Source organism: Toxotes jaculatrix, chromosome 3, assembly GCF_017976425.1.
Source record: "Toxotes jaculatrix isolate fToxJac2 chromosome 3, fToxJac2.pri, whole genome shotgun sequence".
Classification (NCBI taxonomy): Eukaryota; Metazoa; Chordata; class Actinopteri; family Toxotidae; genus Toxotes; species Toxotes jaculatrix.
The window spans coordinates 14,615,944-14,637,180 of record NC_054396.1 but is presented as its reverse complement, the minus strand read 5'-3'; the positions used below and the strand labels follow the sequence as shown (position 1 = coordinate 14,637,180).

Here is a 21,237-nt window from a genome sequence, read left to right as displayed (position 1 = left end):
ATAGCATAGGCAAAGCAAACACCTACCACACAACTAAGATAGTTGATAAAAGCAACAGAGGGAGGGAGAAAACAGAATTGGGGCTAGAGAGGGAGAAGGGAGTGATGAATGATCTGTCCTCTATATAGGACGAGGTGTCTGCAACTTTTCAGGAGTCCCAGAAAGCAAACTTTCTCCCTGATATTATTCTGGGTCAGGAAGCCTCAGGAGGAGACGAGAAGCAGAGCAGGCCTGGCCTTTCTTTGGCCGCACAGCACACTGGTCTGTGTATCACTCAGTCCCCCGGTGTCTTCCCGACCAGCTCAGAGTGTGATCTGAAACACTCGCCAGCTTGGTGTTTCATCAGAGAGGGCCACACATGGACTACACGCCGGCACAGATGTGATAAGCTCATATAGGGGGTTCTACAAGTGTTGTTCAAACAGTTTGGCAGCATAGTGGGAAATGTCTTCATTTTAAATGTAGGCACTGAGCTCCGTCAGCAAGGACACAGTGACAGGAAGTCAATGACAGCCTCCTGTATTTTATTGTTTAGTCCACCTGCCACCTAGAGGACATGAGGAGGATACAGAGAAAACACAGACACAGACTGCTTCCATAATTACAGCCTCTTTTACTTTTTTTTAAAAATAATAGTGTTAGAAATAAACTTAATAAATCATCAAGTACAGTACAAAGTCCAAGACACTGATTATGTGGAATCAGTGAAATTAGTGATCCACGGTTCAGTCCAGGGCAACAAATCTGTGCACAGCTGGATGTGGAGTCTTTATACAAATATGAATTTACATTATACTTGTTATAAGTACTTAACAATAAAGACATACTTGTCCACATTTTCCCAATAGAAACACATGTTAGGTAAATTAATTAAGTAAAGTACAGTAGCTGAAGCTTTTGGCCTCTATAATGAAGGTACGCTCATATCCCTTTTCTAGGTGCATTCTTCTTTATATCAGTGCAAAAAAAAAAAGCATAGATACTATTTATTCACTTGCAGGACTGTGTCAACAATACAGTACATGGCAAAGCTACACACGCACACTTCTATACATATAAAATTACTCATTCTTTGATTCAGCCTGTGCTTCAAAATATTAGTTATAAAGATACATTTAATCCAGTGGAAGAACAGATGTTGAAACGAAGGCATTACAAACATTTTTTTTAAACTGAAAATTGGGCCATTCCATATTTGGGCATTTCTCAGTGAGGCTGAATTTGCCTGTTATTCTAAGCCTCCCTGAAAACCACAGTAAAATGGCTGCATATGTTAGAAGAAACTATTTGTTTATATTGTCTTTAAATATTGGATGTGTTGAAAAAAACAATTGAAATCACAGAATATATATTTCTTTTCCAAAAATCCACAATCTTCCTATTGATTTGGAGGAATGACGCTGATCAGCTGCTGAGGGAAATACAGGTCACATTAATGTAATGTTCCACACTGGCAGGTATCTGGGCCATCGGCTCTCGTGGTTCTCAGCATCACACCTGCTGTAACAGCGGGCACGGTGACAAACTAGGTGATCGTGTCCTTCTTTTCTTCACACCAGTCACAGAAGTTACAACTTGCAGACATAATCATATGTTGTTTTTTTTATTCCCTATCTACCCTTTTTGGTTTCACAGTTGGTCATTTCATTTTAGAGACAAGAGTTTATAGTAGAAGAAAGGCAGCAGACTTCTAATTTCAGCAACCCGCCAGAGCAGCTGATCCTATAAAACTGTGGCTTCCTCCATGGCATTTACCCACCTGTATGAGGAACAGATTTTAAATTAGGGAGAAGAAACAGCACAAACTGCAGTTGTGCTAAATGAGCAATTTCAGTCTGCTTCGCCTAAAAACTATTAATCCTGTGCCTGTCAACATAACATATATCCAGACTATTAACTGAGCTAATAATATAGTGTGCATCTGAATTTTAAAAAATTACTATATTTTGTCCAAAAGGACTAAGTTTAACTTTTCTGTTTCTGTGAACTCAGCCCACATATTAAGAGGAAAATGCTGAAACTCCAAATTTGGTGATGCTCATATTTCCACTTCAGTTAAAGGCTTTGGGTCAAGGAAAAGTCTCCAGTCTTGGGCCCATAAACCATTTGGAACCCAGTGACTAATGTGACAGTTATAAACTTGACTGTTTTATTCCCAGAGAGCAACAGCTTATCAATAGAAGCCCTGTGAGTCAGTCACACTAAAAAAAAAATGTTGCATCAGAGTCTCTTTTAGTCTCCAACACCAAGACAGACTACAGAGATAGTCACGGTGTTACAGCAGCACAGTGTTTCAAAACGCAGTCCAACTAACATCTTTCAATTTTCCAATGTCTAAACACGTTAAAATTAGTGATCAGGTAAGCATGCTCCTCACCTCTGGGCTGTGTAGTTGTCCTCAGCTTTAAAGGTGTAATACAAAGTGTTTTTGTGGTAAAGCTGGAAGACGTTGGCCTCCTCCTCTCCCTCCTGCTTGTCAGGCAGCTTCACTGTGAAACCCAACAGAGGCAAACTCTCTGATGCTACTTTCTCCTGCAGACAGAAAATCCATCAGGGAAAGAAAAAATGGATTGTAAGATAGACTATGGGCTTTTCTGCACTTTCAGTTATTTTTAGTTGACTGGGGGCTACAACTAAAACTCCTGGTGATGTCTCCTCACAGTGTAAAAGTGTGTCTGAGCGAATGCATGTGTGCTGTTCAGGTTAAAGGGGAGCGCATGTTTCCCCTCACCTCTTGAGCTCGGTAGGTGTAAAGCACCTTGTCTTTTAGGAGGAACCACAGTCTCTTCCAGTTTCTCTTGCTCTTCTTGCTGCGCTGTAGACTGCCACTAATGGAGCCTTCCTCGGAAACCGTCACCTGCACAACAGTGGCAGTTACTTACAAAAATATGGCATAGCTGTCATTCACATCACTGATCTGCACTGTACAGTGAACATGGCTCCTCTACAAAGAAAGAAAGGTGCACCTGGTTGAAGGAGACGGTGCCTTTCCGATGTCTCCAAATGTTGGGAGGATGAATGTTTTGGAACACAGCAGAGAGAGGGCGACTGGAGCGGTTTGGACGAGGGCTACTTTTGCCTGTCAGCGGAGACACATCTCCCCCTGCAGAGACATACAACATAATTTCAAGCAAAGTACAAAAAAAACTACACAAGCTACAAAACTACAACAGCAACACTGACAAACTGTGGAACATGGCAGATTAATTGTGCAAGCTTAATGTCTGAACTATACTGACCCAGAGGCTATTTCTGTCTTTGTTAAATGACAGTGAGGATATGCATGAATAACTATGGAAAGTATACAGAAACAAACAACAATATAAATTCAAGAGCTATTCCTGTGTGGTGATGTTTTCCACAAATGTGGACAGAATCACATTTTATAAGTACAAGAAGAGAAAAGTTTTTTCTTTATTTATGCATCTGAGCTTCAGTTTGGTTTTATAAATTACATGTTAGACAAACTGGAGCGTAACCACACTTCCATCATAGTGTAACACACTGAAATCAATTATGTATATTTTTGTCTGGGCACATTTCATACATTTTACATTATCGTCATCCTACACCCGGTGTGCCTTGACCAGACATCAGATAACTACATTGTGGTATAGTGTAAACATGTTTTTGTGACGTGCATGTGATTCGATTCGATGAGCCCATGACTTTCTACTTTTATTTCTACTTTTCAAAATGTACCACTTCCTGTGTTTTCTGAAGAGCCTTCCTGTAAAATAAACTTAGGCCATCTGATTTCAGTCCATTGTAAGTAGGGCATTCCTACTGTGTTTAACTTTTCCTGACACTGGGTCTCCTACTGAAAATGATTAGTGACGTAGTTAACTACTCAGGGGTTACCATTTTGCCTTTAGCAGTTATCAGTACGGTCAAAGTGATTGATGAAAGCAGAGTTTCCCCACCTCTCTTCTTTAGCTCGGCGTAACAGTGATCACACACTTTGGCCATGCGGTCTTTCATGTATTTCAGTGGATATCTGTTCCTGGAGCAGCTTCGACAGACGATCTGTATTTAAACAACACAGAGGCACCAAAGGCACAATTGGAAACGTTAAGCACATTCAGCACACTCAGCGCTCTGGTCAAAGCCACAGTCTGCTGCATCCTGTCTGTCAGATGTTAAAGTAGCATAGAGCTCTGTGTTTTATTTGATTGTGACTCACTCTCCCACAGCCATGGCAGTGGTGTCTGCGAAGAGTGAGGCTGAAATCTGAGGTGCAGTTCATACACATCATCACTTGTGAGACTGGAACAAGAGTGGGAGCTTTCTCTCCCAGAGACAGATGCAGACGTTCTCTGGCCTGAAACACACAAACACACACACACACGCACGCACGCACGCACGCACACACACACACACACACACATACAGTACTTTATCATACTGAGGAGACTGAAGGCCATAAGGTGAAACATCCGTCTCATTGTGGTTGGGGAGGATAAGCATGACTGAAGAAAATGTTATTAATTAATGACATAACAGATGAATAAAACTCACCTCTCCTGAGCAGCTGTTGAATGCTACAGATCCCCTAGTGTGTTCAGTTACAGCGCGGCTTAGAGTGTAAAACCAGTCCTCTCTTTCGATGAAGGAACTGCAAAACATACAAATACACACAGTACACTATCATTACAGAGTTGATTTTACAGTTTTTGCAGAAGTCATTAACAACAAAGTCATTAACACCAAATGTGCAAAACATCAGCTGCATCAGTAAGCATTTTATGAGTTTTAGGTTTCAAATGTTTTAACTATCGGTGATGATGTGGATCTTACTCATCATTGCCACTATTGGTTAATATCCATCATTTAAACAGGACACGGTGCAGTGGGACCCACCTTGCAGACAAAATGATGGAGATGTCTCTTCCTTCGATCTTCAGAGCATTTTGGACATTTTCTATGATGGGTTTACTGACCTGTGTAATTAATCAGTTTAATATAACAAATCAGAAAGATGAAGACAGAGAGAGAGAAGTTAAGGACAAATTTTTCCTGTCTGACACTTGGGAAATCCATATTTTTTTCCTATTGTCACTCTTTCATTTGATTGCAAACAGGTAAATGTAAATCATTTAATCAAAAATATAATTTAATACTTTGGCAACACTTTGTAAAACACTTTTGATTATACAGCCACAAATTATGTTACAGCCTGTAGACCAGGTTCTTACTGTGTAACTTAAATTTTACTTATCAACAAACGTTATTACTGTAAGAGAGAATACAATATGTACATTTTACTGGTATGCTGTCAGCAGGCAAACTACAACCACTCTCCAGGGATTTATTATTATGTCCGTACTTCTGAAGGGGTCAGTGTCATCCAATAGAGGAAAAACTATAACATGACAAAGTCATGTAATAATATAAAGCATGGAAGAGCCTCAAACATAGCTTATCTAGTAATTATTATTTCAGTCATAATCATTCAACCACACAGTAAGAATAAGGCACATGGGCTGTAATATCAAGTGTTGACTATTCTCCTCTGACTCTTTATTTATACAGTAAGAGTAAGGTTGCTAGCACCATTTCTCCTAAACTTTAGCTTTGTTACCCAGTTATACATCCTGTAGGTACCCAATGTTCACAAAACTATAAAGTACGGGCTATGTTATGAAGTGTTAACTATACTTTCATGACTGTAGTTTGCATATGTGTTGGAAATAGCTTTAAACACAGATTATCAATTGAGGAATTCTGATGGGAAACCACAGTTAGAAATGAAAGAGATTATGACATTAAGTGACTTAATGAAAGACTCCGACCTTCAGCCCAGTGAGTGGCAGAGTGTTCTTCAGTCTGTATTTCCCGTCCTGTTGAGGGTAGGTGTAGAGCAACACATCGTTCATCTGACAAAAGAGACAACATTTATAATTCAGAGCACATCTGAGGAACATTCAAGTCATTTGCAAAGGCAGATGTGTGGACATGTTTAAAGGATAAAATATGGCTTCATAACTCATGTATGTGCATCAATCCTCCAGTAGGTGGCACTCCAGCCTCACACAAAACTTGAGTTCACTGAGAAGTAAAACTGTACAACACACTCTGTGCATTTTGTTTCTTATTCTCAATGGGATGATGTATAGTTGCACAGTTCTACAGTAAAAATATTACCAGCTCACACACAAGCGAACACGCTCTATCACCATGTGAAGGAACCCAATCCTCCACACATCACACATGAATGAGATACTTGAGTAAGTAGATATCAAATTGCACCATTAACCTCTGTATTATTTTTTCCAGTGGATCATTTTACTCTCTGTCCGTGTGTGTTTTAGTGCCTTCTCTCGGAGTCTGCCAGTTCCTGCAGACTTGTTTTATTATAGTGTCTCCAACATTAATAACAGCTAAACACACGTGATCAGCATCTGGGTGGATAAACTGGCAGGATAAAAGTTATGCAGCGATGATTACCAACATTCCTCCAGAAGAGACATTTATGAGCTTTTTTAGTGTCGAGCCCAGATCACAAATTTAAAAAACGCCACAGGAGGGAAAAGCAATGCACTTTGCTGATGCTCTATAGATAATTTGCAAAGGCGTTTAATTTTCTAATCTCTCTTGATTGCAATATTTTAGAGCTATGTCTGTTATGATTTTACAAACTGAATGTCTCTGTAATTCTCTCTTTTTCAACTGCCTCTTTCATGAAACGTGGACCTGGCAGTGACAGGTGATGAAGAATGTCAGAATTATATTATTTAGTTTACACTAACAACTGCATTTTACTAAATAAATGGTGAGAAAAAGGCAGGTAACAAAGGAAGACAGACTAGTTTGTCAGGGCTTCTTTCTACAGCAAAATAATGACCGAAATCCTTAGAAGAAAAGAACAAGACGGTGACTTCACATGATAAAGATCAGCACAGTCTCCAGACTAAACGTCATGGAGCTGGTTTTGGGATGAACTGGATAGAAGATGAAAGCAAAGGGGGATGAAGTTTCTTAATAATATCTGATTTCCATTGGAGAAAGGACGTCACGAGTGTGTTCAGATGCTGGATGAGCCAAAAATTCAGATTAAATTTAGTTCAGTTCAATTTAGTCTTGAGTTTTTTAAATCCTGTTTACTTTCACATCATCTTCATGAGCTGCAAGTGCTATATATATTACAAGTGCTGAAGAAACACTGGACTAATATTAAATGACAGAATTAAAGCTGTAAAAGTTCACAGGTGTACATGGATCCTTAAGTTTATAAGGAGCTGGTGTTGACCTTCCCTGTGCTGTCAGTAAAGGACTGGCTCAGGAAGTCAGCATTCAGAAACATCCTGCCAGGAAGCCCTGCTCTTAATAGCTCTGTCTGGACATAGAAACATAAAACATTAACCTAATAGCTATCTATTAATGAATATACTACACACAGGAAACAGCATTTACCAAAAACAGATGCCGGGGCTGTCGACTCTTCCTGCTGACCTTCATCAGGGTGCCCTCCTTCACAAAAACCTGATTCAATTATATACATATATTTAAAAAAAGACATATACACAGGATTAAATTAAAGTGAACATTTCACAAATTCTCTGATCATGACAGATATCGGACGTCTGCAATAATCAGTATTGTTTCACTCGAGGCTGGCTGGGGATTCCCGGCTGAATGATTGTGTAAAGGGCAACATAGAGGTGGTGCAGGGCAGACAGGGCGTGCTGGCAAGCTTCAGACAGAAACAATGCTGTTATCAGAGTCATACCCTGCCAGGTTGCAGCAAATCTCGCTGGCCATGAACACTGTACTCTATGTTGACCAGACGCAACAAGTTCTCCTGAGGCACAAAGAGAGAAAAGAACAGAAAGAAAGAGGGAGGGAAAATGAGAATTGAGAGGAACAATGACAGAACATTAGCAATCATCTTGCCGTAAACCCAAACTATTTTAGTTATTATCACCTGAATCAAACAGACATGTCGTATTGTTCTCTTTAGACCAAGCTAGACCATTCATAAAAAATCATTTGGCACATAACTCTATCTATTGTACCAGCCACCGAAAAAAACAAAGAAAAAGACATCAGGATATCACCAACATTATTAGGATTTACCCTCTGGGGACCATGACTATTTCATGTCAATCCATTCAATGATTGTTGAGATATTTCAGTCTGGACCAAAGTGATGGACCAGCTAACAAGGCATGGCAAAAAAATTCAAACAACATAAAATCTCCGTCTTTTCTTTTTTCAGTTTTTGTCAAAATGGCAAAAAGATGGCTTCACTCTTTTTTGAGCTTTGTCTCCTGAAAGCTGATTCAACCTTGAGTAAAGAGCATGATTTATATTTATATTCTAACATCACAAATAGGAGAAAGCTTTTAATAATATAATTTTTGTTAGTTTGTTGGGGTGAAAATGCTCTCACTTGTTTTCCGGACGTAAACTTTAGGCGGATGACTGGACAAGGAAGATCTTAAAGTTAAAAGGGGTCCAGTTTTCATAAATGAGGCTTTTGATGCACTAAGACCACTCATACTGTTGGAAGCACTAGGCTGAGTGGATTTTGCAGATCTGTGTTTTAATGTCTTCGTAATTCTGGATGCAAATGATTGTCCACTGGTATCAAGAATTACATATATCCAAACATGACACTTACCCCATGTTTTAAACTGTCATTTACTTGATCTGCAATGTCAGACACTATCGCCACAGCAGCTGAATAAGACAAACACAAACAGCAAGATCAGGAAAAACACTACTACATGTCAACAAGTGAACACATCTACAATGAAGATTCACAATTTCTGAGATGTTTCTTTACTCGTGTCTCTGTAGAAAGTCACCGAACATAAAAGTCAATATACGTCAAGAGTCAGGAAGGGACTACATGTCTGGACTGGGGAGGCTCTCTTATCGAAGATACAGTAAGAGATAATGTTGCTGCAACTTGCCTTCTCATGAATTACACATTACAGTCTGCACACTGGAGAGAGTTGAAATAGCTTCTTGGTGGGTTAGCACCACAGACAAAGAAATCTAAATTGGCTCTCTCGTGGCCATCTCTCCATGCCAAATGAGCACAAATAAATTCCTGGTAAACACACAGCGACAAACACAGGCCAGTAAAGCTCTCTTGTGAGTAACAAAGCAGCGTGAGCAGCCTCTGTCCACGCTGGATCTGCTGTTGGTTTACGGTACCTTGGGTGTCTTCGTATTCCTTGGAATCAGGTGAGAGGTTGTTTAGGTAATCTATAAGAAAATTGAAATAAATTAATTCCTCCTAAGAGTCAAGAATGCAACCCATGCAAGTGAAATGTATTTCCATTCAGAAAAAAAAATATTCAAATAAATCTCATCCTTTAAACTTTAAACTCACCGGTGAGGACCATGCGGTACTGAGCAACACGCACAATGACCTGCAGGAGCTGATGCTTGAGAGAAACCTTTTCCCCAGCTGGACTCTGCTGCTGAGACAAATGAAACAAATAAAATTCAACATTTTCTTTGCATCATTGCTGTTTATTAGGGGCATATCTGCTGTAGAAGTTCACATGAACTTTGGCCAATCCACGTCACATTAATTTAAGTCAGGGGTTTTCACTGACAGTGTAAAAAACTTCAACAAAGAAAATTAAAGTCACACTAAGAAGCAAATTATACAACACTGGACCTCTGAGCACAACCAGCAGTCATAATGATATTTTAAGTGTGAACAAGGGCCAATAACACAGGCTGCTGGCCAGCACAGTGCCTTGCAGATTGTGTTTGTATGTGTGTGGGCTTGTATTACTCATGTTGTGGGGACATAAATCTGTTTACACAGTCAAATTGCCAAGTGCTGGTGGTGGTAGATTTAAATTTGAGGGTTTTCACCAAGTTGTTTACAGTTCATCCTGAGAGGGAGGACATTAATGTCTGTCCCATATTCTACGGTAATCTACTCATTGCTTGTCGAGACCCTTCCTATGGACATTTTACTGAAAAGCACATATGTCAGCCTCATGGTGGTGACACACAAAAGGTCAAAAAATCAAGTCGAGACATCTGGATTCATGCTCTGGGGACAATGAATCTCATTGGAAATCCATCTAATACTTTGCTAAAAACTATGAATGTAATGCTGCAGCTGCACTGACACTACTACAGACAGTGCTAAGGAGAATCTATGGATTTTTAAGGACTAGCACTCTTAAATCAGACAGAGGAAACTGCCCAGCTCTGCAAAGACTTTCTGCCACGTCCTCTCCTCAGTGGTCTATAAAATGGAAGGAAAATACTAAAAACTCCTTTGTCCATAAATGAGATTCATGTATACAGTATCTCTGGACCTCCTTCTACAGTCCAGCTAGATTATTACAAAAGGGTGTAATAGTCTTTCACCAATCTTACCACTGATCTCTGCCAGGTTCTGTACTTAGCAGCTGGTGGGGAAATATTTTTGATGGTAAATAAAACTGTATAGTGAGCAGATGCTGCAATGTCCCTGTTGAACTTTTAAATATATCATATCATCATATTTTTTTATATGTTTTATTCTTTAATGTATCAGCTTAATATCTTGTGTAACAATGTCTCTGGCTGACTGGTGTGAAAAACACTGCTCATGTACTTGAAGCTAATTATAACTCCTCACTAAAGTGCTCAAAAAAAGCTGCTGGGAAATGCAGCCTACATTAATTTTAATTTTTCCCTTGTTTTTAAAGAACTGTTCAGTGTCTAATTGTTGTTCTCAGAGGCTCATGTCAAACATATTTGTTCCTAACCTATAAAACACAAAGTTTATATTTTTCCTTTGAGTCTCGTGATGATTTCTTTTAACAGCCAAGAACACAGTGTGGTTGTTCCTTTAAATTAAATTACTACTTCTATTCACTTAGATGTCTGTCTTTTGCTTGAACCATTTAAGGTTTGGATCTTTTTCTTTAAAGTCTCTCCTCTCTCACACACAAACACAGGCCAGTATAACACACTTTGCCATCGCTATCTCTGCTACTGCAAAACACGCACTTCATCTTTGTCACTGCACGTAACACACACACACACACACACACACAAACACAGCAACTCTACAGATAACAGATAATGTGGAAAGATAAGAAAGACTCTCGATAAAGATCAAATATACAACGATCAGCCACAACATTAAAACCAGCTGCCATGTTTTCATGTTATATAACTTCTGACAAAATATTTTGGCTGACTTCATAGGTACATGTAGATAATTGTGTGTTTTCCCAGGAGCACATTGGAGGGCATATCATTCTCAGAATATTTAATTCATATTGTGATATATGTGTTTATAATTTTGATTTCAATTCAGAATTTTGAGAAGGTGTGTTTTAAAATGTTCATTTGTATGGACTGCATTATGTGTTGCATTACATGTTTTGCATTTTAGAGTAAGAGAAACACTGTAGGCCTGACCTCAAACTGGTGAACGATTGCTGCAAAGGCAGGTGAGGTTCGGCAGCTGTCCTCCAGCAGGCTCATACTTCGGTCGTAGTGGCCGATGTAAGTGGTAAAAATCAAGAACTCTGCTTTTCTGGACAGGAAGATGTCTGCAATCCTCTGGCTCTCCTCCCTGAGTGGAGAAACAGATGTAACAGAAGGAAGCAGAAGCGGCATACACCTGTCTTCAGGTAATATTTAATGCTTTCTGAGCTGCATTAATGTGTGCACTCTGTGGAGCCATGGAAGAAAAGGGACGGCTGGGGAAGGGAGATGCTTTTAGTTATAGCATATGTGTGCATGGGTGTGTGCCAGTATTCATCAACTCGTGTCTTACCAGTGTCGTATTCGATTCTCCAACTCGGTTAGGATTCTGCGGTGCAGGGTGTAAACATCAGGCAGCTCATTGAGAATCTCTCGAAGTCTCTCTTCTTCCACCACAGGCTCCCCCTCGTCCCCGACGGCTGTCCCCACAGCTTCCCGAAAGTCCTGGCACACAAGGCAGAAAGGTTGTTTTTCATATTTTATTTTAAAAATCTTACTAAACTTACACTTTCCCAAAAGTCTGTATTTCCTTGCTCCCCCTGCAACAGTACAACAAGAAAATATCTGACAGTAGGGAGTAAATGAGCTATTATGTCAAGGGATCTCATCATCTCTTCGAGCTAACTGGAGCTGCGGTGGTCTAGGTCAATGGTTTAATCCCCGCACCAAGGGAGCAACTTTAAGTAGGGGTGTGAAAAAGCAGCACTTGTTCCTCCCTCATCACCGATGATAAGGTGCCCTTGAGCACGACCCTAACTGAACAGAAACACAACATGAACAGCATTTAATAAAAGTTAGTTCATATGATAAAGGACTAGAACTAAATTTAGGGTGTGAAGAAAGTAGACAGATGTTTACATTTATGGGAATTAGCAATAGTAACTTTAAAAAGAATACACTCACCTCCTGAAGAAGCTTGAGAGCTTTCACATGCCTGTGGACAGAGAAATATATATATACACAATTTAATGAGAACCTGATTAGTTTTGACAGATAGGCTGAGATGTTTGATAAGGGAAATGAGTTTACATGCAACTTACAATCTCTCTGTATCCACCAGTTCCTTCGCGATGTAAAATGCCCTGCATCGGCCGTCAGACTGTAAACAATCATATTATTTACTTGTAATAAGCCCAGGGTTAGGAAGTGCTCAAGCATTTTGGCACTGGTTCAACAAATATAGCTGGCTCTCCTTTCCACATCGTCTCTAAGTGGCAATCAAATTCTAAATAATGAGGACAGGCTTGTAGTAGCCCATTAACCTCCATTAACCCACATTAAAATCCCGGCTTGTGAGGGCAATTTTAGCAGCTGCCCAAGGTGAAAAACAGTTTTTTGTTGTGTTCTGTTATTCAAGTATGTCTTCATGTCTGTAGCATTTGGAAAAAGGTGATGACTTCTCTTTCAAAATGACAGTATTTAACAAAACAAATTAAATCAATTTTTAAAATATAGTGGGTAAAATAGGTCCTTGGTGGCAAGTGATTACTCAGGGATAAAAATAATAATTTATTTTTATCCCTGAGTGATCAAATAATTTAATTTAAATCCCAGACAGGTCCTTTTTTTCCATCTCTGCACAAACTCAATTCACATTTGCCAGAACTAACCTGTCTGTCATAATTGCTGTCCGCACCTCCGTCTTCCTCCTCAGAGGTGCGCCCCTGATCTTCCTCACCCGCTGTCTCTCCCCTGGTGTCACCTACTGAACTGGTATGTGGACCAGCAGCCACCAAACATACGTTGTAGGCTTCAGTGTAGGCACTGTGGGGAGAAGATCAGATCAGTAAAATATGTTCACACGGTATGCATACGAATGTAGACACACAAATATAAACGATATTGTACTGCGACAGCTTGTGTTTATTTACCACACAGACATGAGTGGTATCAATCCTCTCATGTGACTCTCCATCAGAAAGCTAACAACTGTATTTCACAAAATGTCAAACTATTCCTTTAATGTGACAGTATCTAGTATTTCACAAGACAAAAGTCAGAAAAAATATAAATCAAGCAAATTTTGTGTAAGAGAAACACTGTATTTGTTCTTCTCTTTATTCCTGTAACCATCTTGTGACCCCTCAGATTTATCTTCAGACCCCTTTGGGGATCTCGGCCTCCATGATGGAAACCAGTGGTCTGGTCTGCAATGTACCATTTCAGTTTTTACCACAAATTTGATTCTATAATATGAACTGCCTTCATTCATGTGAAAATAAATCAGATGAGTTTCATTTAACCATCCAAGCCATCTTTATAGTCCTTTATGGTTCTCTACATTGAAATATCACTATAATAAACATACTGTATTCAGCGTTAGAAGCAAATGTGAATAGATAAAACACTTCAGGTCCACAGAAACCAATAAACTGGTCCTGAAAGGCTTGCGGTGACAACTGTACCCAACCAGGGACGCATGTCGGTATTTTATGCTACGAGATTCTCTTCTGCAGGGAGCCCAAATGAATATGCTAATGGCTGCAGCTCAGTGGGGAGTGTAAGCTATGCAAATAAAAACATGTCCTTCAGTTACAGTAGTGATGCAGTAGTCCTCTATGTGACCAACTGCCTTGCCAATGTTCCTGCCATGTTTCACTCCCTGGATTTAACTGGATTTAACCCCACTGTGATGCAAATTAGCTACATATGAACGACATATGTGAGCAGTTCAGATCTCTGCATCGTACGCATTAGAGCTACATGGCCCATTACTGCTCACTGGATCAAACTTTGGATGAGATACCGGGGGGGTGCTTGAACCACAATCTGCATGCACAGTTTCTATATTAGGCTTTTATAACACTCCCACAGAAACCACCTCACATCTCAAAGTCCTGCCATGTTGTATGAAGGCTCAAGGCAAGATCTATGGAGATAAATTACAGAAGGAAATAAAAAAATATTAATTTTCTTTTTGCCTCAGGTTCCTTGGTGAGCCTGCTAGTGTTCCAGTGATATCAGTGATGGGGAAAAGATGCCAACAATCTCCAAACTATCTGCTAATATTGCCCCTTCAAGCTACTGCAAAACTAAAATCCTCCACCACTGGCACTACTGTCCAGATACTGGTGTGCTGTGATTACAATCACTGTATTCAGCAGGCGCCGACAGTCATAATCATTCTACTTGGGCGAGGCGTCACCAATGACTCACCAAACGCTGAAGTCTTACCCACTCTAATTTGCATTCACACTAGTATAGAGGGAGAGTGATATCTTTTTCAAATTCACATTCAGATTTTACTGACGCAAAACCATGGTTGAGTGGTGTGGCGTACCAACAGAATCCACAATATAATAAAGACAAAGTATTGGCACAATAGGAATTAAGTGCAACAGAAATTACCGTGACAAAGAAGACGCCTAATTTACACATAACTTTTAGTTTATGCAGTTGTAATAAAAATAACATTTAGTGGAAAGAAATACTGGCACTGAGCTCACAGTCCATACACACTAATGTGAATTTAGAATAAACCTATAATTTAGTCATAGCTGGAACACACGTCAATTATCATGCTTTGAGGGTATGACCCACAATAAAAACCTTCTAAAAACTCAAAAATGTACCAGCAGAGTTATTCTCATTGTGAACCCAGTGAGTCTACGTAGGCTGACAGGAACACATATAACACACTGTATGATAATATCACTGAAATATCATTTTGCACATCAGAAGCTAAATGAAAAAAAATCACATACTTTTCTAACTTCATAGAATGAAAAAGTAAACAAAAATCAAATCACATGTAAAATCACACAAAAGGTAAGTCACAGGGGACTTAGTCATCATGTTGTTTTGGCTGAGCCCACATGGTGGAGGCACCAGCACAGTGGCGTGGAGGACAGAATCTTGAGACAGCATTTTGAGGAAATACAAAACATACTTTTTTTTTTCAAACTAAATCTATGCTGTTAAAATGACAGGTTTTTGTGATGTAAAAAATGAAACTGAGATAAATCATTGCAGAACCTTTGCCACATTTTGTGTGACCTATAACCTCTAAAATTCAAATGAAAAACAAACTGAAACTTGGGGGTGTGATTGTGTTCAGAATCAACAAATCACATTCTTGTACACCTGCCATCAAATAAAGTGATGCTGTTTAACTCTAAATAAAGCTGTTCCTGTAGTATTTTCCTAAAACCTTCTTAGTAGCATCCTACAGAAAAAGTCATTGTCCATAAAGAGTTTCCAAAGCATGAACAGGATCTCACTGTTGAAAGGTATCAAACAGGAGAGGAATACAAAAGAACTTCCAAGGCATTTAACAGGGGTGTGTGGACTTTTTACATCCACTGTAGAACCTTTGTTGTACAGTTTTGGTTGCACACACACCAAAATGGTGAGCACGATGAGAGGGAAGCACTGCAGTGAACAACTGCTGACTATAGAACATACTGAGATTGTATCTCAGCCTGTTGTTCCCGACTGGCTAGAGAAGAGCAATGACTCCAAAATGCTCTGACTATTAATCATTCTGAGCGGTCTGTATGATATGGGCATAGCCAACAGCAATGCTGGGGGGGGATGGGTTAATGTCAGCCCCGCACGGCTGAACATACCAACACATAACACCGCAGCAGGGAGACGAGAAGCTCTACCTACAGCACCAACACAAGAGTCTGTTTCTGCACCTAAACAGATGATTTATGAATGAAACCAGCGTGTTTTTAACTTAAATCTGAAGAGACCGCCCCTGCCGCCAGTGTTTCCTCCTCTACCACCCAACATGCCCCAACAACACACGGATACCTCACAGCCGGGGTTTAGTATATCTCACAGCAATAAAAAAGGGAAGCCACTGTACTGCACTATCCTCTCGACCACTGACCACCACATTCATGAGGGTTGTGATCACAGCATCATGGGACTCTAAATAATAAATATTCATAAATCTTTGTCCCCAGGAGCATTGTTAAACCCACACAGTCGTGGGCTGTAATAAAAAAAAGACCAGTGCTCAGTGTAAAAGGTGGTCAGTATCACTAACATTATGTCCAGCAGCATCAGAACACAGGCTCAAAGGGTGGTCTGTCTGTTGGTTGCTCCATCCACCACTTTATTCTGACTGAAATGTCTCTACAGCTGTTTAATAGATTGTCATGGCACGTGGCGCAGACATTCATGATCCCCAGATGATCAATTTTTAAGACTTTGGTGAGATATTAATATTTTTTCTAGCACTATCAGCAGGTCAAAAGTTCGAAAAGCACTTTGGTTTATGATCAGAGACCTCAGCTATACTTTATGCTTCGTGTTAATTAGCAAATGTTAGCATGCTAACATGCTAAACTAACATAGTGGCCATGGTAAACATTATACCTGCTAACTAGCATGTTAGCATCGTAATTGAGAGAGTATTTGCATGGTGATTTAACTCAAATCCTCATAGAGCACGGTTGTAGACTCTCAGTCTTATTTACATACCTTTCTGTTTCCTCCTCAGGTGACTGAGCTTTGCTCTTGAACCCGGGGAGGCTGCTCATGTCCACATAACCGTCCGTATCATTGGATGACGACAGCACTCGACTGGGACGGTCAAAAAAGTCTGTGAAGGGTCCCTGACGAATAGGCCTCCTTTGCGGAACCTGGATGTTCTCATAGTCTGAGCTGATGGCAGGAACATTTTCATAGTCAGAGGTATCTGCATTGGGGAAGGAGATTGAGCGAGGCTTGGTCAGAGGAAGAGGTACGAAAGGCACACGGGAGCGGTCCTCAAAGGACTCCACTCGGACGACGCTGCGATTGAGGAAGGCCACTGAGCTCCCTTTTCGTTTACTTTCCTTGTAGAACAAGAAGGTGGAGGCTGGCTCAGATGAAACGTGAGGTTTACTAGCAGAGCGTGAGTTGAGATGCGGAGAACTACTTAAGCTGTGTCTATCTAAATCCAGCGGTCTGCTGGCCGTGTGGTGGTTGGACTCTGGTGAAGCCTTAAATGAGGAAGGGCTAACATCCACCACAGACTTGCTCTCTGTTTTCCGCCTAAACTTAAGCATCAGGAAGCGCTTAATGGAAGATTTCTTTTTCCTGTTTTTCTCAGATGAGTCTCCCTCGATGAGAAGTGAGGGTGAACTCTTTGTGATGGGCTTCTTGGTGATGTAGGCCAGCTCAAATGGAGGAGGGATGTCTACCACAGATGTTGGAGTGGACAGGCCACTGGATGACAAAGGTGAGCACCTGGAGAAGCTTCCAGATGAACAAATTCCACCTTTCTGTCGCTGTGATTCTTCCCTGTCTCTGTAGACACACAGAGGCATGTCTTGTCCCTCCATAGAGAACGAGCGGGGGTATAAGGACAGATAGTGGGGTTTGGAGTAGGCCTTGTGCCGCACTGAGTTTAACATGGGGCTGCTGCTTAGTGCAGGTTGTCCGAATCCACTCACGTAGGTCCTCTGAACAAACTGCACCCCTGTCTCAGCCACACTTCGGTGTGACAGTGAGCGGGAGTGCATCCCCGTGGCCTTCCTGTCAAATGGAAAAACATTTTCACCCTCTGAATTGTGCCCCGGCTCCTCATAAACATGCTCATCACTGATATCCTGCTCTGTATCAGTGGTGTCATCCAGAAATGGCACTATGTGACCCTCCAGGTCATCATCGTCTCTAAAGACGTCTGAGTCGTTTGGGGAAAGCAGCTGGCTTTCTGAGAGAGAAGAGGTCAGTGAGGTGTCAGTGTCTGTTGGCACCGAGATGGATACCAGCCTGAACCTCGGCTGGTAGTCCAAATGATTCAACAAGGCCTCCGCTGTATGAGCTTTGCGCTCTTCAGTTTTGAAAGATGTCCTTTTCTGACATGCTCTTACCTTGTTCTCATTGCCGTTGTTACCAATCTCTACGTAATCCTCAGAGGACACACACGCTGTTTGTCCATGTTGTGCTGTTTCCCTATAGTTCCCAGCAGATATTCCACTGCTATTTACAGACAAAAGCTTCTGTGGTGTTCGTGAACTATCTGGCAGTCTGTGAGCTTTGTTATCCCTTGGCATTATCTCTCTGTTAATAATGTCCTCCGAAGAGACATAATAAGGCTCATGGATTGGATCGTCCCCTAAGGCAACATGTCTCTTGGTGGCATCACAGAACTGTTTCTGGCGTTCAGGGATAAAGTCATAAAAGCCAATGTTCTGTAGGTTTTCACCCTTTTCCTTCATTTTATGGCCACACCTCAACTTCAGGATGCTGCAAGTGATGCCACAGTCAGAAACAGATTCCTCCTCTTTGTCCTCTCCATTCGATAAAAAATCATGTTCTGCATCAGCATCCTTCGCGTTTGTATTGATGGGGACATAAGGTTCATTTGTGAGAGACTCAGTTAAATCATCGCTTGTACAGTCACCTGTTTCATCCTCCTTGATTTGGAGCTTTCCCTGCCTCTCCTTCGCCTTTCGATTTTCAGCAGAGGAGCAGCCTGACTCCTCATCAATGCTATTAACAGAAATATCTCCCACTGAGAGGCCATCTGTGTCAGCCAGTGCCTCGCCTGCATCACAGCCTTCAGCATCCATGTCCTCCGTTACGTCCGTGTCAATCATCTCCACTGCCTCCTCAGAGTCAGCTGTGAGTCCAGCATCACTGACCCACAGTGTTTCTAGGGAGTCCACCTCCTCTGTTAGAGCACTGTCAGTTAATCTCCAGTCCTCATCCATCTTCTGAATCATGTCTTTTTCCTCTTCCTTTTCCTCTTCTGTCACTTCGACATCCTCCAGCCCCTGTGACACATTCTGTAAATCTTTTTGTGGTGACTTTAGGACATAGGCGTTAAATTGTTCCTCTACTGTAAACACTTTGTTCAGACCATTCTCCATCTCGTGCTCTTCATCCACCTCACCGTCTGAAGTTAGTGAGCCGCCATTACTGCATCCTCCCTGGTTGCCATTAAGCTCTGGTGTGACTTTAGGTTTTGGGGCGATAGAAGGTTTGGGACCCCTGGCTGCAGACATTAGAGGGGAGGGCAGCTTGAGGCTGGCGTGACAAGCAAATCTTGGCTTTGGAGCAACAGAAGGCTTGGTGCAGTCTGAAAGAACAACAGGAAAAGGAAACTGTAAGATTATGTGCTTTAAAATAGCTTACAGGTCATTTGTATTGTGTCCCTGTGACCTAAAACTGCTCAAAGATTCTATCTTCAGATGTTATAAAATTGTACTTGTATTTGTAATTGTCACAAACATTTCCATTCGATCATTTTCTTTGAAAGAACCTTCTACACAGATGTTGCAAGCCTGCTGGAGGCTTTTGTTCTAGTTTACATTTACTACTCAAACTGTTAAAATTCAGTCCAGAATAAGAGATTTTAAATGAGTAATGTAAGCTTGTGTACCCTTTGAGAAAGAATACAAAAAAGTCTAAGGGATTTCCCAGTCTTACTTCCTGTGATTTAAGTGAGAGAAACCCCTCTCAGGCTGCCTCTACTGCTTTCAGTGTAATAATGTAAATGCAGCAAAGGATAATGACAAAATGAAAAAAGAACTCGTGCATAACATTGTCATGTTGAAAGGCATCAGCAAATTACTCTCACTATTTTCAAGATTTTGGCAGAAGTGTATCTACCCATCAAAACTACAAAAGACATGTTATATGTACTGAAAAGACACTCAAAATGTTTTTTACAACCAAAGATGAGCTCAATTCGAGCTAAGTCACACATTAGAGTGGGTGTCTTACATCTATCAATGTGGTATAAAGTCCACAATCACTACACAGCCCCTCTGATATCAATAAACACCGTGTTAAGGGCACTTTGGTTTGCTTCACATCCTGTTACTACCGCTGTATTCGCCATCTATTCACAGGCATGTACGGAAAAAAAGTAAATTACAAGAAGGCATGAAAACTAAAACTCCCGATGCACTTGCCCAAAATGCTCTCTATTAAGTATCGCATGGAGAGTGAAAATAAGCTTTTAAAATAATCATCTCACCTGTGTTCATTTTGGCGAATAGAACATCTCCAACATCTCGTTCACAAAAGCAACCGCGATACACAGATTTTTTTTTTTTTCACTAAGTGTAAAAACGGAGCTCGCAACAAACTCTGTTACACTGTCCAGACACACCACACACAGAGTGAGAGAGAGAGAGAGAGAGAGAGAGAGAGAAAGAAAGCGAGAGAGAGAGAGAGAGAGAGAGAGAGAGAGAGAGAGAGAGAGACTCTGACTGAACACAGCTCTGTCTGTCTTCCTCTGAGAGCCAAACGCTACTCAGCTGATCGTTTGTGCGTCCTACAGCGCGCAGGACGCGACTGGAAACCAAATGGCAAGAAGCTCGATCCGCTCCCCATTAAACCACACCACAGGATCCCTCTTACTGCAGCAGCGGCAGCAACAGTTCCAGTCCAGTGCTGAAGATGTTAACACCAGCCTATCCAAGTGAATTTAAAGGCTGATTAGTATCTTCACATAAACTGAGTTGCAGCACTGTCATATACAAACACGTTACAAACTTCACCACAGACTTATAATAAAACCTGCCAGTAAGAACTTTTCTTGTTCATTCTCCATACTAATATGTAAAAACAACAGCTTTTGGAAATAGAAAACAATATAAATAACTACCACTTTCTTAAAAAGTCACTCTTTATAAAGACTTCTCACCAAATGTCTTAATTGATTTATTACATATATATAATGAATCATTTCCTAATGATACTTATAGATCAGTTACAAGTCATTAGCGCGACTTTTTGGGCTGCCAGGGTATGAAGTGTTTTGAAGCTGCAGAATGATGGATTAAAAATCTTTTATTAATTACTTGTTAACGTTTATATTTGCACAAC

The 21,237-nt window shown here is 40.7% G+C and overlaps 1 protein-coding gene across 4 annotated transcripts; it reads right to left on the bottom strand.

Moving 5' to 3' along the window:
- Positions 1 to 545: 545 nt before the first annotated feature.
- LOC121179356 (FYVE, RhoGEF and PH domain-containing protein 5-like) lies at positions 546 to 20,511 on the bottom strand. 4 transcript variants are annotated; one of them, XM_041034151.1, is made up of 21 exons: positions 20,384 to 20,511; positions 16,894 to 19,480; positions 13,071 to 13,224; positions 12,501 to 12,559; positions 12,364 to 12,394; positions 11,753 to 11,904; positions 11,392 to 11,548; positions 9,344 to 9,434; positions 9,166 to 9,216; positions 8,624 to 8,682; positions 7,730 to 7,801; positions 7,414 to 7,482; positions 5,793 to 5,876; positions 4,861 to 4,940; positions 4,519 to 4,615; positions 4,184 to 4,321; positions 3,924 to 4,026; positions 2,967 to 3,103; positions 2,732 to 2,857; positions 2,378 to 2,532; positions 546 to 1,759 (listed from the first exon to the last, which is right to left on the bottom strand). In XM_041034151.1, the coding sequence occupies exons 1-21, from the start codon at positions 20,391 to 20,393 to the stop codon at positions 1,723 to 1,725; spliced, it is 4,449 nt and encodes a 1,482-aa protein (XP_040890085.1). In that variant the 5' UTR covers positions 20,394 to 20,511; the 3' UTR covers positions 546 to 1,722. The 4 variants fall into 4 exon arrangements, with proteins under 4 accessions (XP_040890085.1, XP_040890087.1, XP_040890086.1 ...); XM_041034153.1 differs by having other exon boundaries at positions 2,759 to 2,857; XM_041034152.1 differs by having other exon boundaries at positions 9,344 to 9,431.
- Positions 20,512 to 21,237: the final 726 nt, after the last annotated feature.